This window comes from Aythya fuligula, chromosome 10 (assembly GCF_009819795.1).
Source record: "Aythya fuligula isolate bAytFul2 chromosome 10, bAytFul2.pri, whole genome shotgun sequence".
NCBI classification, from domain to species: Eukaryota; Metazoa; Chordata; class Aves; order Anseriformes; family Anatidae; genus Aythya; species Aythya fuligula.
In genome coordinates, this window is record NC_045568.1 from 4,083,503 (window position 1) to 4,107,577 (window position 24,075).

General features: G+C 36.6%; 1 protein-coding gene across 10 annotated transcripts in view; it reads left to right on the forward strand.

Moving 5' to 3' along the window:
* Nucleotides 1-24,075, forward strand: part of IQSEC1 (IQ motif and Sec7 domain ArfGEF 1) — a 345,052-nt gene that overhangs the window by 316,201 nt on the left and 4,776 nt on the right. For 6 of the 10 annotated variants that reach the window (XM_032194048.1, XM_032194050.1, XM_032194052.1 and 3 more), the window contains 8 exons: nucleotides 206-372; nucleotides 3,062-3,201; nucleotides 4,851-4,880; nucleotides 7,186-7,311; nucleotides 9,335-9,434; nucleotides 13,942-14,115; nucleotides 15,349-15,525; nucleotides 22,712-22,761. In XM_032194048.1, the coding sequence (XP_032049939.1) occupies nucleotides 206-372; nucleotides 3,062-3,201; nucleotides 4,851-4,880; nucleotides 7,186-7,311; nucleotides 9,335-9,434; nucleotides 13,942-14,115; nucleotides 15,349-15,525; nucleotides 22,712-22,761 (964 nt within the window). The remainder of the gene's footprint in view (nucleotides 1-205; nucleotides 373-3,061; nucleotides 3,202-4,850; nucleotides 4,881-7,185; nucleotides 7,312-9,334; nucleotides 9,435-13,941; nucleotides 14,116-15,348; nucleotides 15,526-22,711; nucleotides 22,762-24,075) is intronic. The other 4 variants (XM_032194049.1, XM_032194051.1, XM_032194056.1 and 1 more) reach the window with 2 other exon arrangements.

Below are 24,075 nucleotides of genomic sequence, written 5' to 3' on the forward strand. Positions count from 1 at the left end.
GTGAAGCTACAAAGGTAGTAGAAAACAAAAGCCTTCCATATTCTAGAATTGCCTTATGAAAATGTGTGGATGGAAAACTAAATATAACTATGGAGAATCAAATAATAGCTTGCTCAGCCTCTGGAATGTAGCAGTTGGTTTATTTGGTGAAATTAGAATAGTAATGAGTAGCTCTGACAGCTTTCCCCTCTTTGCTTTTCTACAGCCAACGGTACTGTATCTGCAACCCGGGTGTTGTGAGACAGTTTAGAAATCCTGATACCATCTTCATTCTAGCTTTTGCCATTATACTGTTGAACACAGATATGTACAGTCCAAATGTGAAACCAGAACGCAAAATGAAGCTAGAAGACTTTGTCAAGAATTTAAGGGGTAAGCAAACTCTAACCACAGTCATCATTAAAGTTTCTTCTGCAACTGTCATTGGAAGAGCAACATATTTCTTTGGGGAAAAAAAAAAAAAAAAAAAAAAGCAAAATGCAGGAGACTTGATTCTGATTTCACCTGGCTTTTAAAACCACCATCACTTTTACTGTATTTTTGGAATACTGGAAACAAAACTAAACAGATAGTATTTTGTCATTTTTATCTTGTCTTTCTTGAGTAGATGTCTTGTCAGGCCCTTCTATTCCCAGTTCTTTCAATGTAGCTGAAGAGTGACCATTACCATGTGCCTTAAATTTTTAGATACAGTTGAAATTTGCCACACTTAGACCCTTCACAAAGTCAAAGGACAACTCATAAAGACTGCAGCTTCTGTGCACGAGAATGAAAGTGAATGAATTCTTTTTGCAAGAAAGACAGTCTGCAAAGAATGTGTGTGTGCGTATTTGCATATATATAAATCTTCATGTGGTGCCACTATGTTGCAGACTCTACCTGAGAGGAGGAATGTAATGTCTAGCTAGTGAACTACACCACTACACTGCAGCGTAAGGTTACTAATGATTTCTCATAGAGATGCTGTCTCCACAGTTTGTAGTTTGCTATTTCTCCATAGCAGCCAATGTCCTAATAAGGGACATCAGATCTCTGTTCTGAATAGTAACTCCAAAACCATTCTGAAAGGTACACTGTAAATAGTATATACATTTATTCAGCGTCTTCACTGGTATGTTTTCTGATAAAGAAACTATTTGCCAGCCTATTGCACATCTAAGCCTATAATTAGATAGTCCAACATTTTTAATTCCATGTTTGTATCTCAGATCTTTCTGCTCTGGTTCTTTCTGGTGAGAAAGAACAGATTTTTATGCAGTATCAGCTCAGACAGTGCTCAGCTTTGTCTAAGGGGAAGTAGTCCCTGTACAGCTGAGGAAGATTATACATGAGGATATGATACCTCCTGCTGTTCCTGGGCATTCAAGGAAGAAGGAATCAGACAGCATTTTCTTTATCACAGAAAAGCACTCAGATGTTGGAGAAACAAAACAAAGCTGAAGTCCCCCATCCCTTTTTTCTTTTAAGGTAGTTTGTGTCCATAGGGAAAAAGAAGCTTTTATTACAGTTCCATTACTATGTGTTTGTGCAAAGGCCAGGAAAATTGCCTGCTCAGTCATTGCAATCTTCTCCCCCTGCTTTTAAGCACAGGACAAGCACAGCTTAGTGCACAGTCTCTCTGCTTTTGTCAACAAAGGATGTAGCAGCATGGTATCGCAACAGGCTTACCATTGGCTTTACCAGGCATTGCCATTGCAGGCACCAGCAAGCACTGATGTATTGCTTCGCAGACATTTTCTCAGTCTTACCTGAAAGTGGGCGGAATGACAGAAAGACAGAAACAAGTTGCTTCATATCAAAAAATATATTGGTGCATCTCACGTGCATGGCAGTTGGTGTTCATGAGTGCAGTTACACACTATCATTTTAATGCTACTGAAAACAAAATACCTGTGGAGTTCTGGAATTTCAGATCTTGAAAATGAGAGTCTGGTGTTGATTTTATTCCCTTAGATTTAGGTAAGACAACAAATAACCTATTCTTAGCAGGTGCAGAGAATAGCAAAAAATTTAGCTTAGCAAAATTTAAGTTAGCATAGAGATTTTAACATAAACTCCTCTAAGATTTAAAAATGTCCTGATGTTCATATCTAAGGGTAATACTGCAGTCATATTTGTTGCATTAAGTACAGAACACTCTCTCTGAACTCCAGTCTGAATGCCAGCAATTCCTTCATGTAGGCATTTTTGTAACACACTGCCTTGCCTTTAACTTTAAATGCCTGGAACTCAAAGAGCAGTCTGTGGAACATTTGCAAGTGTGGAACAGAACAGAAGCTGTTTTGCTTGCTTCTAGTTGCAAAGAAACCATATTTTATCACAGTGATTTTTTATTTGAGCAGTCATTCCACTGAATGACAAAATATTGTATTTTGGCTTCTGAATGGGAAATAAGAGGCTGTTGCTTTAAAATGCGTCTGAAACATAAATATGCATCTCCCTGTCCCAGAAAATCTACTTTTAAGACACTTACTGAAACTGGGCTCCTTCTACTGCTGTTAAAAATGCATGATCAAGCTTTCAACTCTGGGGCATTTGTTAGAATGCTTGTGTGCTGATGATACTCATACAGTGCTAAACAATAACATTGTAAATAGGCTATTTTTTTTGATCTGTTTTTCCAGAGTAAATTAATTGGTTTTGAAATTATACAGGAAATGCCTGTTAATTTCATGTTGCTGGATATTCATAAAGGTTGTTTTGTAGAAATGTTTCTGTGAGCAGAGTGTTGAGTAATATGGGAGCAGAGGAAAAATAGGACAGTTGTGCAAGGAAACTTAAAAGAAAGGATTTGTATTTGAAATCAGCCTTTTTATGTATTAGCTTTAGATTAGGGTTTTAAAACAAAAAGAAAAAAAAAAACTTAATGATGTAATTTCCATCAATATCTTGTATGGGCATAGCAAGCATTTGGGCAAAAATCAGTGCTTCAGTACTGAGTAATATAACTTCTACTACTTGGTAAGGGGAGCCCAAGAACATCATGGGAGATGTCAGCTGATAAAGTAGTGACAGCTATGAAACAAAACAATCTGATAATAAAAACTCTTGGGTTCTGCAGGTGTGGATGATGGTGAAGATATCCCACGAGAAATGCTGATTGGGATTTATGAGCGAATCCGCAAGCGGGAACTGAAGACAAATGAGGATCACGTATCCCAAGTCCAGAAGGTTGAAAAACTCATAGTAGGAAAGAAACCTGTAAGTTTTCATTGCTCTGAATGTCAACTACTATATAAAAGGAGATGTAGGACAATACATAATTGTGTTGCTTAGATTTATAGATTGGTTGTTAAATGGCAAAAGATTAAAATCATCAAGATAATAATTTGTTATAAGGTTGGTTTTAATTTGGGGGCATTCACAGTGCAGATGAATCTGTTGTTGCAGTCTGGTATTCTTGAGTGATGATGTTCTGAGCCTTAAACTCATTTTAAGATATTTTTTTCCCAGTGTTTCTCTCTGTGAAGCTTTATAATTTTGAATTTACACTTGGAAATGCCTGCATTTTAGTCAGTTCTTATGTTTATATTGTCAAGAGAATTAAAGTGTGTTGTAAAGTAATGTTGTAGAGAATCGTATTTCAACATTTATGCCATCAATTATGACTCCAGAATTTACAAGTAGTAGTAGAGAAGTTGTGTTAATACCTGTGCCTTTCTGAGCTTTGCAGCTAGCTCAGTGAGCTGGTATTTGTAAGAGGACATTGTGACATTTTGTTTGAGAACTGGAAATCAGGTCCTAGGAATTGTAATGCTGGCTTTGAGTATCCAAAGATACCTCTTGCTTTGTTGTGGGAAAAATCCAGAAATATTTTGCTATATAAATTCATTTTCAAAGTATCTGTTAGAAAAGGAGAGAGAAAAAGAAGATCATGGTGTTTTTCCCTCTGTTTTAGGAGCTAAGAGAACACAGAGATTTTCAGACCATATTTTATCATGATATCTAATGTTGAAAGGGAAAATGCATACTCAGCCTTCAAGAATTCGAGTCCTAGAGTCATCTGAAAATCTTCATGGTAGAAGCCACAAAGGCAGCCCAGAACAAATCCAAAGAAACAGAGGACTTGTCTATTCTTAGTCCTACTTGATTTTTTTTAGCAGTAATGGGAAATTCTACTGAAATAGGGACTGGGTTTATTGTTTGGTTTTGTTTGTTTAATTTTGTTTTTAAAGAAAAAGAGCATGGATCTCAAGATTGTCTCTATTACTTTTAAAGAGCTTTGAATTGTAATCTCTTCTCAGAAAAGCCCTAAATAAAAGGGGAAAATAGAGGAACCAACAAAACAAAATCTGATTTGCTTCTGTTCCCTAGTCAGGAAACACCGAGGAGGTCTCCTGGAAGAAGCAGAAGAGAGAGAAAGCAAAATTTCCTCAATTAATAAAAACTTTTACGTATTTTTGAGGAAAAGGGAAATAACTATACTAAAGTCCAGTTTTCACAGTCACTTATGCTTTCATATGAAACTTACTTTCCACAATTGACTGGGGATTTAGCTTTATATATAGGCTTCTGTGGAGATTTTTGTGTGTGTGTGTGTGTAGTTCGTCTTTATTAAAGCATGTGGCAACCCAAATCCTAAAATTAATCCTGAACCTTGTAAATCAAGTGGGATTAAGAAAAACAATGCCCCAATGGAGTCCTAGGATGAAGGATTTTTCTGTTGAGATACTTTTTAACTGTGTGAAAGAAAATATAGGAAATAGCCAACAGTCTTTATTGATAGAAATATTTGTTTTTACTTTATAGGCATTTAGTCATAGTAAGACCGTGATGTATTTACTTGCTATGATACAATACTGTGTTTCTCTGAAGTTTAATGAACTTGTATATATGTCTTTCTACTGTAGATTGGATCTCTGCATCATGGACTTGGTTGTGTAGGTATTTTTCTCATACTCATTCAAAGTTTGTAGATGTTTTATCTGGCAATAATGCATAACATTACATTTAAGTATTTTTAGAAATTGGGCTTCTTTCAAGCAAAATTTTCCTATTCTTATGCTAATTACTATCCACAGTGTAAAGATTTCCTTAAGAACATATTTACCAAAGACACTTTAATTTACTGCCTAGAATTTTCTAGTCCATTTTAGTATACATTTTATGCATTTCAAATGCTGTTATCACTGTAGAAGTTAGCCAGTAAAGAATAAATAAATAAGCAAGCAAAATTACAGTTGTGTATCACCTGGGTTCCAGTGTCTTTATTATTTATTGTCCATTTCAGTATTGAATGATGCTCTAGAAAGATATTGCCAGTTATTTTAACAGTTCTCTCATGAAAGGTGCATGGACATAGAAAATATTGATTCCAGATAGACATGTTTAATAATATTTCTAAAACTATTCTTCTAATGCAGTATTCTACTTGCTTTCATTTCATGATAACATTCTTGCTAGTAGTTTTAAATAAATAATAAAAATACCCCCCAAAAAAAACCACCCTCAGTGAACAGGAGTGAACATTGTACCCCAAAATCTGATAACCTTGTACAAAGTTGTTCCTAATGATTTCTATTTTATCGATTATAATTTCATCAATATAATGCGCTGTCCTCATTCAGGACAATCCAGGGAAGTTACTTCAAAATTCCATTTGTCTGTCTTCTATTTCTTGCTCTTCCTGTGTAAGTAGCTACAAACATCCAAAGCTAGCTTTGTATTCCTAAGTGGAGTACCTGTCATTGTTTCATGGAAACATGTCTGGCAGTATCACTGGACTGTAAAAACAAACTGGAAGATGTAACCTTTGTGAAATACGGTGTAAGGGAATCTTACATGATCATCCATTGCTATGAAGGAAAGCATTTTTATAGTTGAACTTCAGTACCAGAGCTCACTAGAATTGTTTGCAAGTTCATAGACTCAGTGACTACCCTTGGGTTTTGTTATCTTGCTATAGGAAATCTAAGACTGCCATATACTGGGGAAAGTAAGTCTGGAGGCAGGGGAGAATGAGGAGATGCAACTTTTATTCCTGGTACTTTTCACTGGGAACCCACAGAAGCTATTCAATTACCAGAACAGTCAGCTTGAAATTTAGAAACCATCAAGTTCTTCACCATTTGTCAAGACATTGGCTCCTTTAGAAAATGTCATGTTTTGTTTTGTTTTTTTCTTAATGCCTGCTCCTTGCAAGTCCAGGGACAGTGAGTAATTAAGCTAATGCCATAAATAAATTAAATGCTATTAGCATTTTATTTGTTATTAGCAGAGTTACTGTTCGATTTTGTGGAAAAACTACAATGTCACCAATGATTTGACAACCAGTCAGGAACAAGTTCTTTTTCCACTGCTTTTTTTTTTTTTTTTTTTTTTTTTTTTCCTGCTAATGTAGAGGAAGAAGCAGCATTAGCAGTCTTTGACTTTTCCTTTGGCTAGTAAATCTCATAATTCCTATGCAGAATCAGGAATTATAAACAAATATGAAGATATAAATGAAATATGTTCAGTTACCAAAGAATATTCTGTACTTCAAATTGTTAAAATTTAAAGGACTTCTTTTAATATTATTGACAAGACATCATCATTTGCATTTGAAAGAAGTAAAGTCTCTCTAAAAAAAACAGTTCTGAAGGTATATTCAGCCAGCATTTCTAATAATCAAATGGAAAATTATTCTTGGTTTTGTTGCTGGCCTGAGAAAATAAACCAGCCTGAAAACGCATTTACTATTTTCTAATGTCACCTTTTCCTGAGTATTGGGGAATGAAAAAATTGAATTAACTCAGTGGCTGACAAAAAGTAATTTACAACATCAGCAAATTCATCATCTCACAAAAGCCAAAGTTGTTTTGCATCCTTTCTTCAAATATTGATATATAAAAATGCTCAGGAAATAAAACATCATTTGCAGTGAGTTCCCAGTTGCTTATTCTTAAGTTCTTTTGGGTTTTTCTTGATCCACAAAGTAAAACTCTATCTCTAATAAAATTTCCATTGTCATCCACATGCAGGATGCAAGCTGTAAGAGTTTATATAACAACATTGTTGACGTTTGAATGTCATGCAATTTGAGGCATACAAAATCTTTTTGTTGTTGTTGATGATGCTTTAATGAAAAAGTCTAATGAACTTAGAGGTAAAGATACTTAAAGTATTCAGAAAAGACTCTAAGTATGAAAGGCGCTCTTTCTTGACTAAATATTGCTTTAGTAACCATTAACCTCTGTATGACAACAGGTTCTCTCACTACCCCACCGGAGGCTCGTTTGCTACTGTAGGCTGTTTGAAGTACCTGATCCAAACAAACCTCAGAAGCTTGGGTTGCACCAGCGAGAAATCTTTTTATTTAATGACCTTCTTGTGGTATGTATTTTTCAGTTTCAGCTGGTTGGGGTTTTTTGTTTGTGCATTTTTTGTAGGATTACCTTTGCTAATGCAAAGATTCAGAGAGGGCAAATGTTTTCCCGGTCATTTAACCTTTTTACTGAGCATTAGACCTGATCATATTACAAGATCTATTCTACTATTCATATGCTTGCATTGAAACAAGGGAATCTTTGCCTGTTAATCTTATCATCATGCTTTTGTGTAAGTAAAGACTAGGATGCGGGGGGGCTTTACTGAACCATCACCAGGTTGTTCGTGACATTTTATCTATCACTTACAAATTTGGTTCTCTAATTATTTTTTTTTTCTGGAGATCTCTGGGTGTTTTTTTTTTTTCTTTTTAATGTATTCTTTAGCTGTCTACAGAGTTGAATAGGTTTCTAGTAAGTTACTCAGAAATGCCTGTCTCCATGAATTCAGTGGCAATAAGTGCAAGAGCATTTCTAGAAATAGGTATCTATTACCTGTTATTCTGTACTCCAACAATCTCAGGATGATTAATATTTAAATTTTCTTAGTTTTCTTCACTATATAGAAATTATTTTTAAACTGAAGCCTTTTATTGATTACTATACTTGTTTATAACAAAGTACTTTAATACAGTATCTTTTACTATACAGAACAAAAATAGCCTCTGGCTTACTCATTTGGCTAAAGAATGTTTCCATTCAATAAATAACAAATTCCAGTTTCTTGTGGAAAAACAAAATTAGATATTATTTTGTTTTCTACAGATGTTCTATGAACCAGGCATGTTTATTCATTGAAACAGGAACAGGATATGCTGAAATATATTTTACAGTTGACTTTACTTTCTAGTATGCATTTAACTTGACTCAGTCTTCTGAAAAACAAACATTCGAAACTAGTGACAGCTTGGGATTATTTGGCTGATTTACTCTGAAAAATAGGAAAATTTGTTGCACTTATTTGGAATGCATTTTGCTGTTAGCTGGAGAGCTAAGTTAAATATTTCAAATTTTCTGTTATGAAGAAGGCATTCTTCAGATGTACAGTTTCATTGCATATAATTTTTTCATACGTTCAGACCTTAAAACCAGGAACTAAGACAAGAGCAACAAAACAAAAACAACAAAATGTTAGTCCCTTTGATTGTGAGTATAAACTCTCAATTGTTAATGTGAGTTTGGATGTAAATTGGTGGAACAGTGTCATCTTACAGTGTCATCTTCAGTCTGCCAATTTCCTGTTGTTTTTTCTTACTTACTTGAACATCTGTAGTTTTATCAAAGTTTTGGAAGTAATGTAGAAGAATTTTGTTATTTTTAGTAAAATGCCATAGCTAAAAGTTAAAATTAGAAAGAAATAGTAAAAAGAAGTGATAATAAAGAGGAAGAGTGGTTCCATTCACTGTTTAGAACACCAAAATTGATGGTAAGTAGCACCATGTTACTTGTGTTGTAGTGAAAAGTAAAGGTTTCCACAGAACTCGGAGCTTTTATTCAGATAGGTGCAGTACAGAACATAGGGGAAGCACAGCCTCATTGGATGAGATAGTGTAAGGCAGTATTTGGATGTGCACAGAAGTGAAAGTCTTGGAAGACGACACAGCAGGTGAGAGGAAGGGCTAAGAATTAAACTTACATTGGGAAGTCCGTAACAATTTGCTGTCTGTAGTCAGACTCTAAGAAAAAAACATGAAGCTGTGGTAGCAGATATTTTTTTTAAAAGATAATTTAAACAAATTTATATTTTTGCTAGCATATACAATTCACAATATGTATGTAGGTTTTTTTCCTTCTTGAATGTTAAAAAGTAGAGTCTTGGAGAACAGAAAACAAAAAGGCTTTGCCTCCGGATAAAATATTAAACCTTCTGGCTAAGAGTTACTGATACTTCAAAGCTAGTTTGCTGCTTCTTCAGTAGATTAAATATGCAAGCAGAATTACAAAAAAAAAAAAAAGGAAAATAATATTTTCTGGCAGGTTATAAATACATAATAAAGGATATTTTATTTTGCTGATTTGATAACTTTCAGGTGACCAAGATATTTCAAAAGAAGAAGAACTCTGTTACATACAGCTTTCGACAGTCATTTTCTCTCTATGGAATGCAAGTTCTTCTTTTTGAAAATCAGTGTAAGTCTTTACTTTCTTTTTAGATTTTCATTTTATTTATAAAAACAATAAAGTAAAAATATTGTGTGAACGATAGAGTTGAACAGGACTTGATTCTAGGTTTGGCAATAAAATTTCTGTGAATTGCTTTCAGCCCTAAAAGTTAAAACTTGGTGTCAGCATACAAAGACTGCTCTTAGATGAGTAGTCGTCAAAGCCAAATCTAGCCAAAAATGTTTTGGGAACACTTATATAATTAATGGAATATTTGTAAAGAAACAAGTATGTTGCATTTGTTGCTGAGTGAATGATGCAATTAGTTTGAACTCCTTGTATGATAATAAATGATTATTATAATGATGTGGTAAAGCATTTGACACTGTCCCACATAATATTCTTGTCTCTACATTGGAGAGACATGGATTTGATGGATGGACCACTCGGTGGGTAAGGAACTGCCTGGATGGTCCAACTCAGCAAGTTGTGGTCAACAACTCAATGTCCAAGTGGAGATCAGAAACAAGTGGTGCTCCTCAGGGGTCAGTACAGGAACTGGTGCTGTATAAAATCTTTGTCAGTGGCATGGACAGTAGGATCAAGTGCACCCACAGCAAGTTTGCTGATGACACCAAGCTGTGTTGTGCAGTCAACATGCTGTAGGGAAGGGCTGCCATGCAGAGGGACCTGGACAAGCTTGAGAGGTGGGCCCATGCAAACCTCAAGGAGTTCAACAACGCCAAGTGCAAGGTCCTGCGCCTGGGCCAGGGCAATCTCAAACACAAATATGGACTGGGCAGAGAGGATGGATTGAGAGCAGCCCTGAGGAGAAGGCATTGGGGGTGTTAGTTGATGAAAAACTCACCATGAGCCAGCCCAGAAATCCACCTGTATCCTGGGCTGCATCTAAAGAAGCATGGCCAGCAGGCCAAGGAAGGTGACTCTTCCCCTCTGCTCTGGTCTTGCTCCACATGGAGCCCTGAGTTCAGCTCTGGGCAATCCCAAGCATCAGAAGGGCCTGGACCTGTTGCAGCAAGTCCAGAGGAGGCAACGAGGATGCTCAGAGGGCTGGAGCACCCCTCCTACGGAGAGTGCCTTGAGGGAGTTGGGGTTTTTCAGCCTGGAGGAGAGAAGGCTCCAGGGAGACCTTATAGCGGCCTTCCAGTTCCTAAAGGGGGGCCTACAGGGAAGCAGGAGAGGCATTATTTGTCAGGGGGTATGGTGATAGGACAAAAAGTAACAGTTTTAAACTAAAAGAGGGTAGGTTTATATCAGTTACAAGGAGGAAATTCTTTCCCAAGAGGGTGCTGAGGCCCTGGCCCAGGCTGCCCATAGGAGCTGTGGGTGCCCCATCCCTGGCAGTGCCCAAGGCCAGGCTGGATGGGGCTGGGGGCAGCCTGGGCTGGTGGGAGGGGGCCCTGCCCATGGCACAGGGTTGGGACTGGTTGGGCTTTAGGTCCCTTCCTGTCCAACCAGTATTTGATTCCACGATTCTATGATGTGTGCAATTTAAGCCATGGTTTCATTTATCTTCCTGGTTTATATCTGACATTTGTGCCTAAGTAATGTCTACTTGTTCAAATATAAATCCAAACAGAATTAGGCAGCGATTCTGGACTAAAGTTTGTTTTTTCTGCCACCTTTTGTTTATGTCAGCTGTAAACTGCATCAATCCAGTATTCTGTACTGCTTTTCCATCTCATTCTTAGCAGTCAGCAACCCCACAAAAAGCTAGTATTTTGCTAATGCTTCTGCAGATTCTAAGCCCGGAGGCAGTATCGTTAATAGCATAGCAGAGTGTAGCTCTTTGCATGGTACACAGGGAGACGGTCTGTTTGACCTGACTTGATGGTTTGCAGCCCAAACCTTGACATGATAATGCCCAAACCTGACATGATAATTTGGATACAGTTCAGTGTGGCATTCAATAGTTCCTGTGCTTTTCTGTTGTGGAAGGCTCGTAATTTTCATTTGTTCTTGAGAATGTGTTCCAATGCTCATCTCATTCAAAAGAAGTTGCTGGTTGTTTTGAGTCAAAGCACCTGGGGATTTCAAACAGTAGAAGTTTGTAGAGCTCATAGCAGTGATGTAGTGTGCAGATTAGTTATATCTGTATGCTTTCATTTTTTATTTCTCTCTCTTGTGTACATATTATATAATATAAAATTCACTTTTAGAGAGGAACGCCAAATACTTCTGTCATGGATTCTACTCTAAAAGAAGAATACTTATTTCCTCTGATGTCAATTAAAAAAATAAACAAATCACATAAGCATGCCAAGTAGAAACACTTTTATTCTTTTATACTAAAATATCCCCAGTGTAGGAGACTTGTGAGACTAGGTTTAATTCCTCCCATTGAACTGTGCGCATTTAACTGAGACATCCAGTAGACATACTTGTGTTCCTCAGCTAAGCCATTCCAGAAGGTGAATCAGTGAGCTGAACGTACATCTGGTAGTGGTGGCCGCTAGCTGGAAGTGCAATGTAGTGTTTTTCAATTGGGAAAGAGAAGTATTCTTCCCTTCTGGTTTGTAAATTTCATATTCTCTGTTTTCCCAGTTCCCAGCAAGCTTTGAGGTATCATGGCAAGAACCATAATGCCATTCAGTAAATCTGTTTTTAGCAGCTGTCAGGATAAGCTGATTTCGAATGAATAAAATTTAGTGTCATTAAAGCAGAAGCAGGAAAAATACTGCTTTGGCTAATGGTGTGGTGTAGCAAAATGGTTGATATTGACAGTAGAATTCAGTTATGTTAAGGGGTGGGTAGGCTCTAAAAGGAAAAATAGTGACACTTATCTCTAGTAAATAAAGATGAAAGTGTATTTTACATTTTTGATCAAAATCACTGAAAATACACAGGGCAAGTAGATCATTTTAAAAAGAATATATCTTAAACCTATAAATACTTACGTAATACTTCCTGATGCTTAATTAATATGATGTAGAGAAGTATCATCTGCTAATGAAATATTTTGTTTGTATAATATGTGAATTTTTCTTACTGCTTTTGTTTGTTCTTTTGTGAAGGTAGTCCACGTGACTTTGAGGTTACTGAATTTCTTTGCTTGTTGAGTTTCATAACCATCTTTATCTCCAGTGGTGCACTTTTTAGAGCACCACAAACTTTCTAGAGATTGCTGCATACCCATTTTCCGTGTTAGCAGATGCTATCCACTTCTGTTTCTTTGCTTAGCAGCAGACCCCACCGTATTTTTGATCATTTGTCTGTATTCTGAGCAACAACAGCTGCAGACATGTCAAGGCAACTGTCTTATTTGATTGAAGGTAGATGCTATTGTCACGTGTTGAGGAGAAGCAGATCAGCAAGAATTTGCTGTTGTGCAGGATGCTGATATCAGACCCTGGCAGAAGCCCCCCCCAAATTCTCTCATTCTTCTCTGTGTCCCTCAAAGCTTGTGGTAGTTGGCAGGTTTTTTTCGCCTGAAAAAAAATGGTAAATTAACTTGTTTCACTTTTTGTTGTGACTCTTTGATTTTGAAATTATCTTTTTTTTTTTTTAAAGATAAAAAAAGAGTAATATTTGCATTTGTTAGTTAATATTTTCAGTCTATGTATTGTTGAAGCATAATGGCTTTGAGGGAAGAGACTATCTAATATCACCTCCTGGTTCTTGAGTAAGTGAATTTTTAGTACATGGGAGAAGTTGGACTTCAGGTTGAAAAATTAATTAAATATTTGGGAGTCAGGCAGTGAATAAAAGTGAATTGGGATGAATGTTTTGAGTTGTTCTGACATCCTGTTTCTACAGGTCTGTGATTGAAGCAAAGGCTGATTCTGCTTTTTGTAGCAGAACATATTTTCTCTATATGCTGTCTTTCTGTGAACGAACCTTTTATCTCAACTACTAAATATTTTTGAACAGCTGTTAAAATCGGTATTCTTGAATGTACAGTTAAAGAGACAAAGAGAGTTTACTGAAATTCTGCTTTTTATGTGATGACGCCCACAAAATGGGCCAAAAAGGGCAGGGGGGGGATCACCCTCTTACTTCTGTGTCATGTAATTTCATAGATAATTTTAAATTAAAAAACAAAAAGCAAAGAAGGATGTCCAGGAACAAAACCTAATAAGAAATATTAAAAGCTGTACAAGGTAATGTGTGTGTCTGTCTTCCTGCAAATGTTGGGTTAAAAATACAAGACAGTTTCTAGTACTTAAGTACTTGATATGTATTTGAGTAGTCTTTACTCTGTGAAACTTTGGTCATAGTTTATTAAGGCAGGTAATGTGATCCATTCCATGAAACAAAAATCAATCTTTTTTTTTTTTTTCCTTATTCCTAGGATTTTTCTTTTATACTGTGCATTGTACCTTGGGGGTAACAGTTGAATAAGGACTCTCAATATTTATTCTGTATCTTGACAGTTAAACAGTTCCAAAATATGTTACAGATTTTCATTCTTCTGTGCCCATTGACATTTACTTCCCTGATTTTGTCCCCAGTATGACTTAGAGAAATGATCAGAGCTTCAATATTCATGTTTTTTCTTCACTATTTCTTCTAGATTATCCCAATGGTATACGGCTCACATCAGCTGTTCCAGGAGCAGATATCAAAGTACTAATAAATTTCAATGCACCAAATCCTCAGGACAGGAAGAAGTTTACAGATGATTTGAGGGAATCAATTGCAGAGGTTCAAGAAATGGAAAAGCACAGAATAGAGTGTAAGTACAAAGGTACATATAATAGAACATTTTCAAACTAATCAAAATAAGAAAAGTTTTAATGTATGTATAACCAATTAGAACTTTTTAAGTGTTCAAAAGAATGTGGATTTTTTTTCCGTGGCTTTGCTTCCAGAAAGAGGAAAAAAAACAATTATCTCTTAAGCTCCATTTCAGTTAATTTACCATTATTTAGCACAGTGTAGATGCAGTGGAAAGTTAGCATGAACAAACAGCAAATAGCAATGAGCAGAGGGGAGGTGGATTTGTCATTTGTTGTATAATTACAGTAAGAATATTAGGGATAATTTCCATGGCTCTGAAATTTTTAATGATGGCCCTTCAAAGAAATTTCCACTGAATTTGTTGATGTGATGGAGGGAAGGGCTGCCACCCAGAGGGACCTGGACAGGCTTGAGAGATGGGCTCATGCAAACCTCAAGGAGTTCAACAAGGCCCAGTGCAAGGTCCTGCACCTGGGCCAGGGCAATCTCAAACACAAATATGGACTGGGCAGAGAGGATGGATTGAGAGTAGCCCTGAGGAGAAGGCACTGGGGGTGTTAGTTGATGAAGAACTCACCATGAGCCAGCAATGTGCACTTGCAGCCCAGAAATCCACCTGTATCCTGGGCTGCATCTAAAGAAGCGTGGCCAGCAGGCCAAGGGAGGTGATTCTTCCCCTCTGCTCTGGTCTTGTGAGACCCCACCTGGAGCCCTGAGTTCAGCTCTGGGCAATCCCAAGCATCAGAAAGGCCTGGACCTGTTGCAGCAAGTCCAGAGGAGGGCCACGAGGATGCTCAGAGGGCTGGAGCACCCCTCCTGGCCATGGCAGGGGTTGGGACTGGTTGGGCTTTAGGTCCCTTCCAACCCAAACCGTTCTATGACTTTATGATTCTGTGAATTGTTCTTCACTTCTACGTCTATATTCCCGTATTATCTTAATTAGGTGACTACCATACAAATCCATATATTTTCCTGGATGTTATGTGGCAGTCTAACCATGGAATTTTATCTGATTTTATCTTCTGATTTTCCAGCAGAGGAATAGCCTTGGATCCTTCAGGTTGTGCTATTAAGTTGTTAGTACAGAGCTGAAGTTCCCGTCTGGCATTTGACTGCCAAAATGAACTCGTATCTGTTGTTCATAGTAATACACTAATACACATACGTAAATTGTGACATTACTGTGTGCTTCACTGTAGCCAATAACTATGAATTGCAAAATCATTTTTTTTTGTTTCAGCTGAGCTAGAAAAGCAGAAGGGGGTGGTGCGTCCAAGCATGTCTCAATGCTCCAGTCTGAAAAAAGATTCTGGCAATGGGACACTGAACAGAGCTTGCCTGGATGACAGCTATGCTACTGGGGAAGGACTGAAAAGAAGTGCTTTGAGCAGCTCCCTTAGAGACTTGTCTGAAGCAGGTAAGCACTGCCTTTGTTTCCTTGCACTGACTACTGCATGCAAAGATGTGTGGATGATGCATATAAGGCCCAGCTCGCAGTGGGCTTTGAGAACTCGTAACACTGAAACTTCAAACGTTCTTAATAGCTCCTCTCTCATAGTTTGTGTTTAATTTCTGTTTTGTTTTGTTGTTTTTTTTTACCCTTGTTCTATTGAGCAACAACTATTTGAAAACATTTAAATGATTAAGTTGCTATAGATACTTAAAGGAGACTGAAGACAGAGGAAAAAATTGTAAGTGTTTTATAGAAAAACATGGTTGACTTGTGCTAGGAGTAACCCACTTAGTGTACTTTTCTCTTTTTCTTCCCCTTTGCTTCTTCCCCTTGATAAAAGTAGGATGTAGGATTAGGAAAAAAAAAAAAAGGTCTCTCTACTACAATAATTGCTTTCTGTGTATTTTGTGCTCAAGTGTACCTGTGTTACCACATTGATGAATGAAATTGAGTGAAGCCCTACTAAATTGTCCAGAGCTACGTAATTCAGTTATAGTATCCCTGATTCTATTTTATCATTTTGCAACTCAAGATAAAGTTCATAATTATTACAAAAGAGGTTGCTGTGAAATACTGTTGCCAATAAAATAAAAGAAGCCCTCCTGAACAAGAATACTGGTATCCTACAAACCACTGACGTGTCTAAGATTTATTAACTGAATAATATAACTAAGGACTGGAAAGGAGTGGTGGTGGGACTTCCTAGCTAAGGAAAAGCCGGGGAAAGTTTGGTATGTTTTATTTTGTGATTTGCCTCTGCAATACACAACTGGCATGCCCATGGTAATACAGACTACCACGGGTAGTAACCTTCTGTTTCAGTGTTAAGCATGATTCCTGTCATTATGCAAATCATATCTGAACACCATGCCCAGTATTCTGAAAGTACTTACAGTGACAGTAGCAATTTTTTCATTTATTTTTATTTTTGAGTTCATAGTCTATGTTGCATACTCCGATTTGTTCTTTCAAATGCAGTGATGTATGTACAGTGACAGTATAGTCATACTTTCGATGGTATGTATATCTTTGGTAGTAGACACTGTGTCGTTGTTTGTGTTGTTTTGTTTTTTTTTAACTGAAGAAAAGATTCTAGTTATACTGCAATAAATACAATTTTTGTTAACTGAAATTATAGCCTGTGTTTTGTGGGTATATGTATGTGTATACAAGTATGTAGAGAGTGAGTTCTTTCAACTGTTTTATTCTCAATTTAGACTTTCATACTCATATGCCCATTTTCTTCATTTAAAAGACTTAAGACCTTGATCCAAAATGAAGTTGAATATTTTTGCTTGATTGGCTTCAAGGAATTTTAGATCAAGTCACTAGTCTTCATCACTGTTTTGTCTCAGATTTGAGGATACTTTCATCATCCCTTTTTGTTGTTTTGTTTTTATTTCACTGGAACGAGAACTGCCATATTGTTAAATATGTGAGTTCAGTGGGTGTGTTTACACATAAATGTGATTCCTGATTAATTTTTTTTGTCCCAAAGGAATTTTTCATCCCAATCATTCAAACATTGCCATGTATTTAAATTCATTTTACGGGTTTTATGCAATAAACAAGTATTCATAATCATGAAAACATCACGTTTTAACAGGGCATGCATACAGTTAGCATGCTTATTACTGAAAATAACTTTTTTCCATTATAAAAAATAGATATCACTCACAGACTGGAGGGTTTATCAATGAGTTTGTTAAACCCAACTAAACTTAATTTTAACTTTAAAGAGTTGAGAATTATGGAGAGTTTCTGTTTGGTCTTGTGCAGTGCAACAGACTTGAAAAATGACATAACTGTTACTTGCTTTATTTGGTATAGTAATTTTAATGTGACTATACATGCTTTTTCCACCTTTTCTCAGAGAACATCTTAAGTGTGAGGTTAATTTTATTTTAATAGGGAGGAGATGATCTACAGAGAAACAAAGAAATCATTTTCAGTTAGCAAGATACTGTGTCCCAGCAATTATAGCATAAAGTTACTTCTGTAGTGAGTTCCTGAGCAAGGCTGCTTCAGTTATTCTTTTTGTGCTATGAAACACTGCACAAAAAGGAGGAGGAACAAGAGTAGTGGGGCTGTTTGTGGTTGTGTGTCTCTGTAGGAAAAGATGATTAAAGTGAGTTTTCAAAGGGGTGCTTTCTACATTAAAAATAAAAAATAAAATCTAATCAACATGAGAAAACTGCCTGGCTGCATATTTATGCAGTAAGGCACATAATTACCAACTCAACATTGTAAAAAATAATTGAAACATTTTAAGGATTGATTCAAGGAAGGAGAAATCTGATTGAGCAACATTTTGGTTGGATGGGTATTTGACAAAACTGTTAAAAAAAAAAAAAAAAAGAAAACAAAAACAAACAAAAATTACTCTCTGCCAGATGTCACAGTAATAAATGGTGTCTCTAGAACCAGACTTTAATTTTTTCTGGTGGAAAACTGTGTGGCTTGATGTTTAAATCTGATGGATGTCATCAGTACCCTGAATGATTCTCATCCCTAAGTTGTAAACCATAAGGAAAGACAAGATTTTTCTGTCAGGGAAACAAATGTCAGGAATTGTTTCCTGAGGTTATTTTTCCCTGCATTGATAGCCATGATAGCTTAGATCATAATTGTGAAAGAGATGTGAATGAGGGCCTGTTGATTTTACAGATAACATTGTTCATTGTGGGTTGACAATTACTTCCATGCAATAAAAAGCAGAATGGCAACTGGCTGATCAAAGATGTCAATGTGACAAAAGACTTAGTGCTTTATTTTTTCTCAAAAGAAAAATAGACTATTTTTTATTACACATTCTTGAGCTATAGTTGGGGAAGAGTTTTTGTTCTAAGATTTGGAATTCTTAGATTACTTAAAAATATCAGAAGAAAGATAAATTTCAGTGCAGTTATACCTGAGTTTTGTGAAATCCATTTGGATTTTGACCTTTTCACCACTTACTTGATATCCAATTACTTGATAAGGTTTACAGGAAGGCGTGGAAGCGTTAAGTCCCACTGTAGCCATTAGTATGTGACACTAAGGTAGAGCCTGAAGGATCAGGCTGAGTTTCTGATCCTGGTGTCTCTCAGGTTACTTGAGTGACTTTAGGCTAGTCAGTCCGAATGCTGGTGATTTTGAGTTCCCGGAGGACCTACTAATACTTTCACATTGGGCTTGCAGTGGTGAGCATGCGTGGAAATGAAACTGTATGCCCCCCATCGCCAGTCTGAAAGGTGGTGATAATACTCATTGCATTGGCTGAAAAATTAAATCATTGGAATCTGCACAGTAGTGCAGGGTGATATAATGACTGCTATGAATATAAATTGCGCTTGTCTCATAATCTTCTGAGCTGTCTCAAAACATTCACAGACCAGGAGAGACCACTTTTAAAAACAGAAACAGAAAAACAGTCTAAACATTAAAATAATTCAAATATACATAATAGTATGTATATTGGATGTGATCTCATTCATTGACCTTTAACTTTTAAAAACATTTCTGTTTTAACACTTAAAACATCCACCTTCAGGAGAAAAGTAAAAGCCTTTCTCTCTCTTAAATACTATTTTGCTTGTTTGTTTGTTTATTTTAAATAGTATATCCCAAATTGTAGTGGAAAAGATTATGGAACTTCTGTGCACCATAATCCCCTTAAAAAGACTCTGACTTCATGCAATGACAGAGTCCCTTAATCTGTTACATCAATCTGTGATGAGCTGGTGCAATCCCTTGGCTCCTTCCTCATTTGATGCAGGCAAGGTTACTAGATTATTTTCTGCTTCCTCTCTCATGGATTTTGCTGCATTGCATAGGATAGAGTATACTAGTGTTCTCTTCCTCCCTTATCAGAAGAGCTTTCTAACCAGGAAGAGGTTGTCCCTGTGTCTTTCCTTGTCACTGTTGTTATATTTCCCTTTCTTCACTGGAGTAGCAACAGTAATGTACAGGTTATACAATTTAATGATTTTAATAAAATAGATTTGTATGAATCTAATTTTTTGTGATTTGCCTATGTCAATACCAAATCACTCTCCAAATATGTTGTATAAAGACACCCCACACTGTGTGCAACCACCTTTGTATCAACAGCTCTTCTGTCTTATGGAAAAGACACTTTGCTTTTCCAGTGAAGGAGTTCAGCGAGGTGACTTGTAATTATTGTCTCCTCATATTCTGGAACTTAATCAGTATGTTAAGAATAATCTGTGTAAGATGCCAAGAAACTATTTTCACAACTGATCTGTGATCTCAAGACCGTACCTGTCTCACCCAGAAAGCACGATCAAAACAATGTTACAAAGAGGCTTTTCTCCCTGAGAAGTGGTCTCTCTGGGTTATGATTAGAGGATATTGTTCAGACAATTTTGAGCCACTTATGTTGGGTAATACCCATTAAGTCTGTAGCTAGATTGTGGCAGATTCTGCTGCTGCTCTGAATACCAATTTCATAACCTGTGCAGGGTAGAATAATGATTCATTACTTAAAGAGCTGCTAAATTAGTTTACTTTACCAAAACCTCAATTTAAAACTTTTTCTTTTTTTCCCAAAATCTTTTCCCCAAGACCTACAAGGCCAAATAATAATTTTTTTTTTTTTGTAAGATATCAATGTACCATGTAAGCTAGAGATATTTCTGACACATAATATTTGTATCTAACTTCAGTGACTTATTTGAATGAATCAGAAATGCTTATAATAACTCAAATGTTATAAAAATAAATTAAAAACCCACACTAAGTAACGTCCTTAATTTCACATATGACAGAAGTGGTCTTCAGATTCAGTAAATACCACTTTGCTTTATATCACAATAGTTAACTAGTAAGCTAGTATGGAGTTATGCTTACGTACAGTTCTAGCAGTCACCTCACCATTTTCTTGAAATGCAATTTGAACGCAACAGCTCTGGAGAGACGTGTTTTCGATGGGATGCCATCTCCAAGGCCAGAGAACAGTCTCGTACCTGTATAACCATACGCTGATAGGGCAATGTTCCGGAGGATTTAGTTAATAGCTTTCATATCATGCTGTAGGCCAGTACAGAACTGGGTTCAATTTGTTTTCGAGAAAATAAATGAAGCCCTCTCTCTATAGGGATAATGCCTATCTGAGTGAAATTACAGGCATTTAAAGTAGGACTTCCTATTTGTTCTTGCCTCGTACTTCTTTGTCTTGGAATTATTCTAAGCAAAAATCCATCTGTCTCTTTCTGTCCTTTTATACTGTGTTCATGGTTATTTTATTAAAGTACTTTGACTCCTGCAACATGCAAATGACATTAGATATTCCTGTTTTCCTTTTTTTTTTGGTAGCCACATCTAATGATTTATGGCAACTGTCAGTCTTATTTGCAATATCGACTGCTAAGTTAAGAGGTGGCTATCTTTCTGTGGTTTTGTATCCACAAAGTGAGAGTTAGTTGACTGTTAATCAGTAGTAATCCCACAAGCAGAGCGAAAAAAGATCGAAGCATGACTAGAAGTAAAAATAAAGGATTATTGAAACCAGTTTTTCTTGGAGGGTTCACACGATAGCACAATTATGGTTTTGGTGAGGCTAAAACTTGCAGCAAGGAGTATATGGCCTGGCAGATTTGCTCAAAATTCCAGCAAATTTAAGAGCCTACTAACACGACCACAAACACCTTTCCGTGCATTTAATGTCGATGCAGGGGGTGTACTGGAGGATAACCCTCAGTGGTAACAAGAGGGGGGTGAATGTTGCAGTAGCCTGCAGAGGTCAGTAGCTCTTGAGAAACTTGTGTAGCAGGGCTGCCTCCCATGACCAGCAGTGTCAAAGTTGTGCTCATCGTGCCAATAGGCGATAATCTTAGATCATACTGATCTATAAGGCATATGGGTAGTCTGAACTGGTCCTTGAGAGGCCTTATCAAGAAAAAAGTTGAATCTCCCAGGAAGCACTTAGAAACCTGTCCTAAAATTCTTCTCTTTAACTGAGATACGCAGCAGATACTAAGAGGCTTCAGGACTTCCAAAAATGAAGGTCTGTGGCTTATGGGGTCACGATGCCGAAACCCTCGCATTGCTCTCCAACACCACCTGTTAGAGTAGAAGATTCTGAAGGCAGCTGTGAGCCAGTGCAGGGTGGAGATTCTTTGCTATTTGGCCTTGCAGGAAAACAGCTGCATTGAGAGAAATTCTGTTTCTAAAAAGACAGAGCTTTTAGGGAAGTTTTGAGAACCACTACTCTTCAAAGATTAGCACTGTTTAAACACCTTTCCAGTATTTTGAAACTTCCAAAAGCAACGCTCAACAAGTTGGCTTTTCAAAAATATCTAATTCCACTGCAGCCACGTGCTATTCTCTCTCCTTTGAAATGAGAGTGAAAATCTGGGATCCTGTGTCCTGTATATAGGCACTGAGGTATTCTGGCTCTTTAGGCAAACAGCCTGGAGTTTCATGTATAGTTTTAGGCAATGGACTTTGGCAATTTGAGAATGTTGGAGCAAACAACAAATGCATCAAACTTAAATACAAAGCACTGCACAGCTAAACAAACAAAATCTAGCCATAATGTCAAGACAGATTCCAATTTTATTAACTAAAAATTAAGTTTAGTTTCTTTTAAACATCATGAAAAAAGGTTATATGAAATCCACTGAGGTTCAAACTTGAAAAGCAAATGATGAAACCAATGCCCCTTAGCCTCCCCCCACACTGAAGTTCAGAACATGCCAATATTAAATTATGCATTTAAACTAGTACCACCCCACAAGTATCTATCAGAGCTACCAATCTTTAAAGAAAGCTTCACAACAATTAGATACCAGGAAATTGAACAATTTAAAATTGTTGCTGGTCAATATCATGACCATACCTCTAAATATGGATGTTAAATTATGTGTGTTTTAAGAGTTGTACAAATTAAAAAATCACACCCCGGTAATGATAGTTGATTCACAACCTTTTTAAGTTGCCCTCAGGTACAGAAACTTAATATAACTAATGGCCTTTAAAAATCTGAGTTTCTGCCTTAGTAGCTACTGTGTAAGTCCAGTGCAATGTTAACCCCCTGCAGCCCCTCTAGTTGCATTTAGAAACTCCTCTAGCAATTCAGGGAAAGCGGCTGTTTTTCACCTGGGTCTTGTCTGAGTCTCTAATCTATGGTGTTGCATGTCCTGGGCAGGCAAGCGTGGGCGACGCAGCAGTGCAGGATCGCTAGACAGCAATATGGAAGTAAGTAGGAAGTTACTGATGTCTAGCTGGATGTGATGATGTGCATTTCAAACCTTTCTTTTATATACATATTTTTTTGCTCTTTTTTCTTCTAACATATAACCTGCCTGCCTCAAATAAAATGCATGCCTAGGCTACTCACTTCGTATTCTTCCAGCTTAAAAAGCACTGACAGCTTGTTTTAGACCAATGCCATTTTTGGTTTGAGCTAACCTTGTTCCCTTTGTTCCTGCAAGCATGGTTAAATGAATATGACGTGTCCTTTTGCCACCATTTCAGTCTGGTCCCAGCTTAAAAGCCCACTTGCTCTTTGTTACAAAGTACACTGTTCTTGCTGTTTGATATTTAGCTAAAATTATTGACGTTCATGCTCAACCATTCCCATTGCTTATTTTCGAGTTAAATTGCTAAGTGTATGCAGTCATGACACCATGGAATTGCACAGATAGGGCATGGGAGGAAAAAAATAATGAGACAGGTGAATTCAATGTGGATTTCATGAGATTTCATTCATCTTCAAACCATTTATATATATTGTTCATGTCTCTGAATTCAGCTTGCAGATTTTTTTTTTCCTTTTCTTTCTTTTTTTTTTTTTTTTTCGTTTGCTTTAGGTAGATTGCAGTTTAAATCTAGAACACTTTGCATAATAACTGTTGTGTCCCGTAGCTCTTTACAAAATATAAACCCCAAACTTCCAGAAACTAAATAGACTATTCCAGGCTAAATAATAAAAAACATTGGACCAAAGGTCAGAAAAACACAATCACATAGAAATGTTAGAGACAAAAGTGGTTTGGTTCTATTTAACACATACTTTAGAGGCAGGCTTGAGAAGCAGCACTGTGGTATACAGTAGTAACAAACTACTATAAAAAATTAAATACTGTTTTGAAATCTGAATTGTAACTGTAATACTTGCTGCTGTTTATTTAACTATTTAGGTTGAATTTAGCATAGTTTTTTTTGTTTGTTTTTTTTTTTAAAAAAAACAAGTATGTTTTCTTTTTTTTTTAAGTATTTTAAAATGTAATTTTCATTTAAAAACACACTCCTTAGTATAACGTCATGTTGCTTTTCCGTGACATTTTTGTTATTTAAAGCAATAGGTTTCAATATTAAAGTATTAATGCTTATAAACATCCCAAGAAGGGCACGAATACCTTATTGGCAACTTAGAGAAGGTGGAAGTAAAATTTTCCTAGAACTCTTAACATAGTCCACCCATGTGAGCACTGAAGGAGGAGTTTGTGGGTCAGTGTGAACTTTTTATTTTAAACATTTTAAGATTTTTTTAATTTTTATTTCTATTAA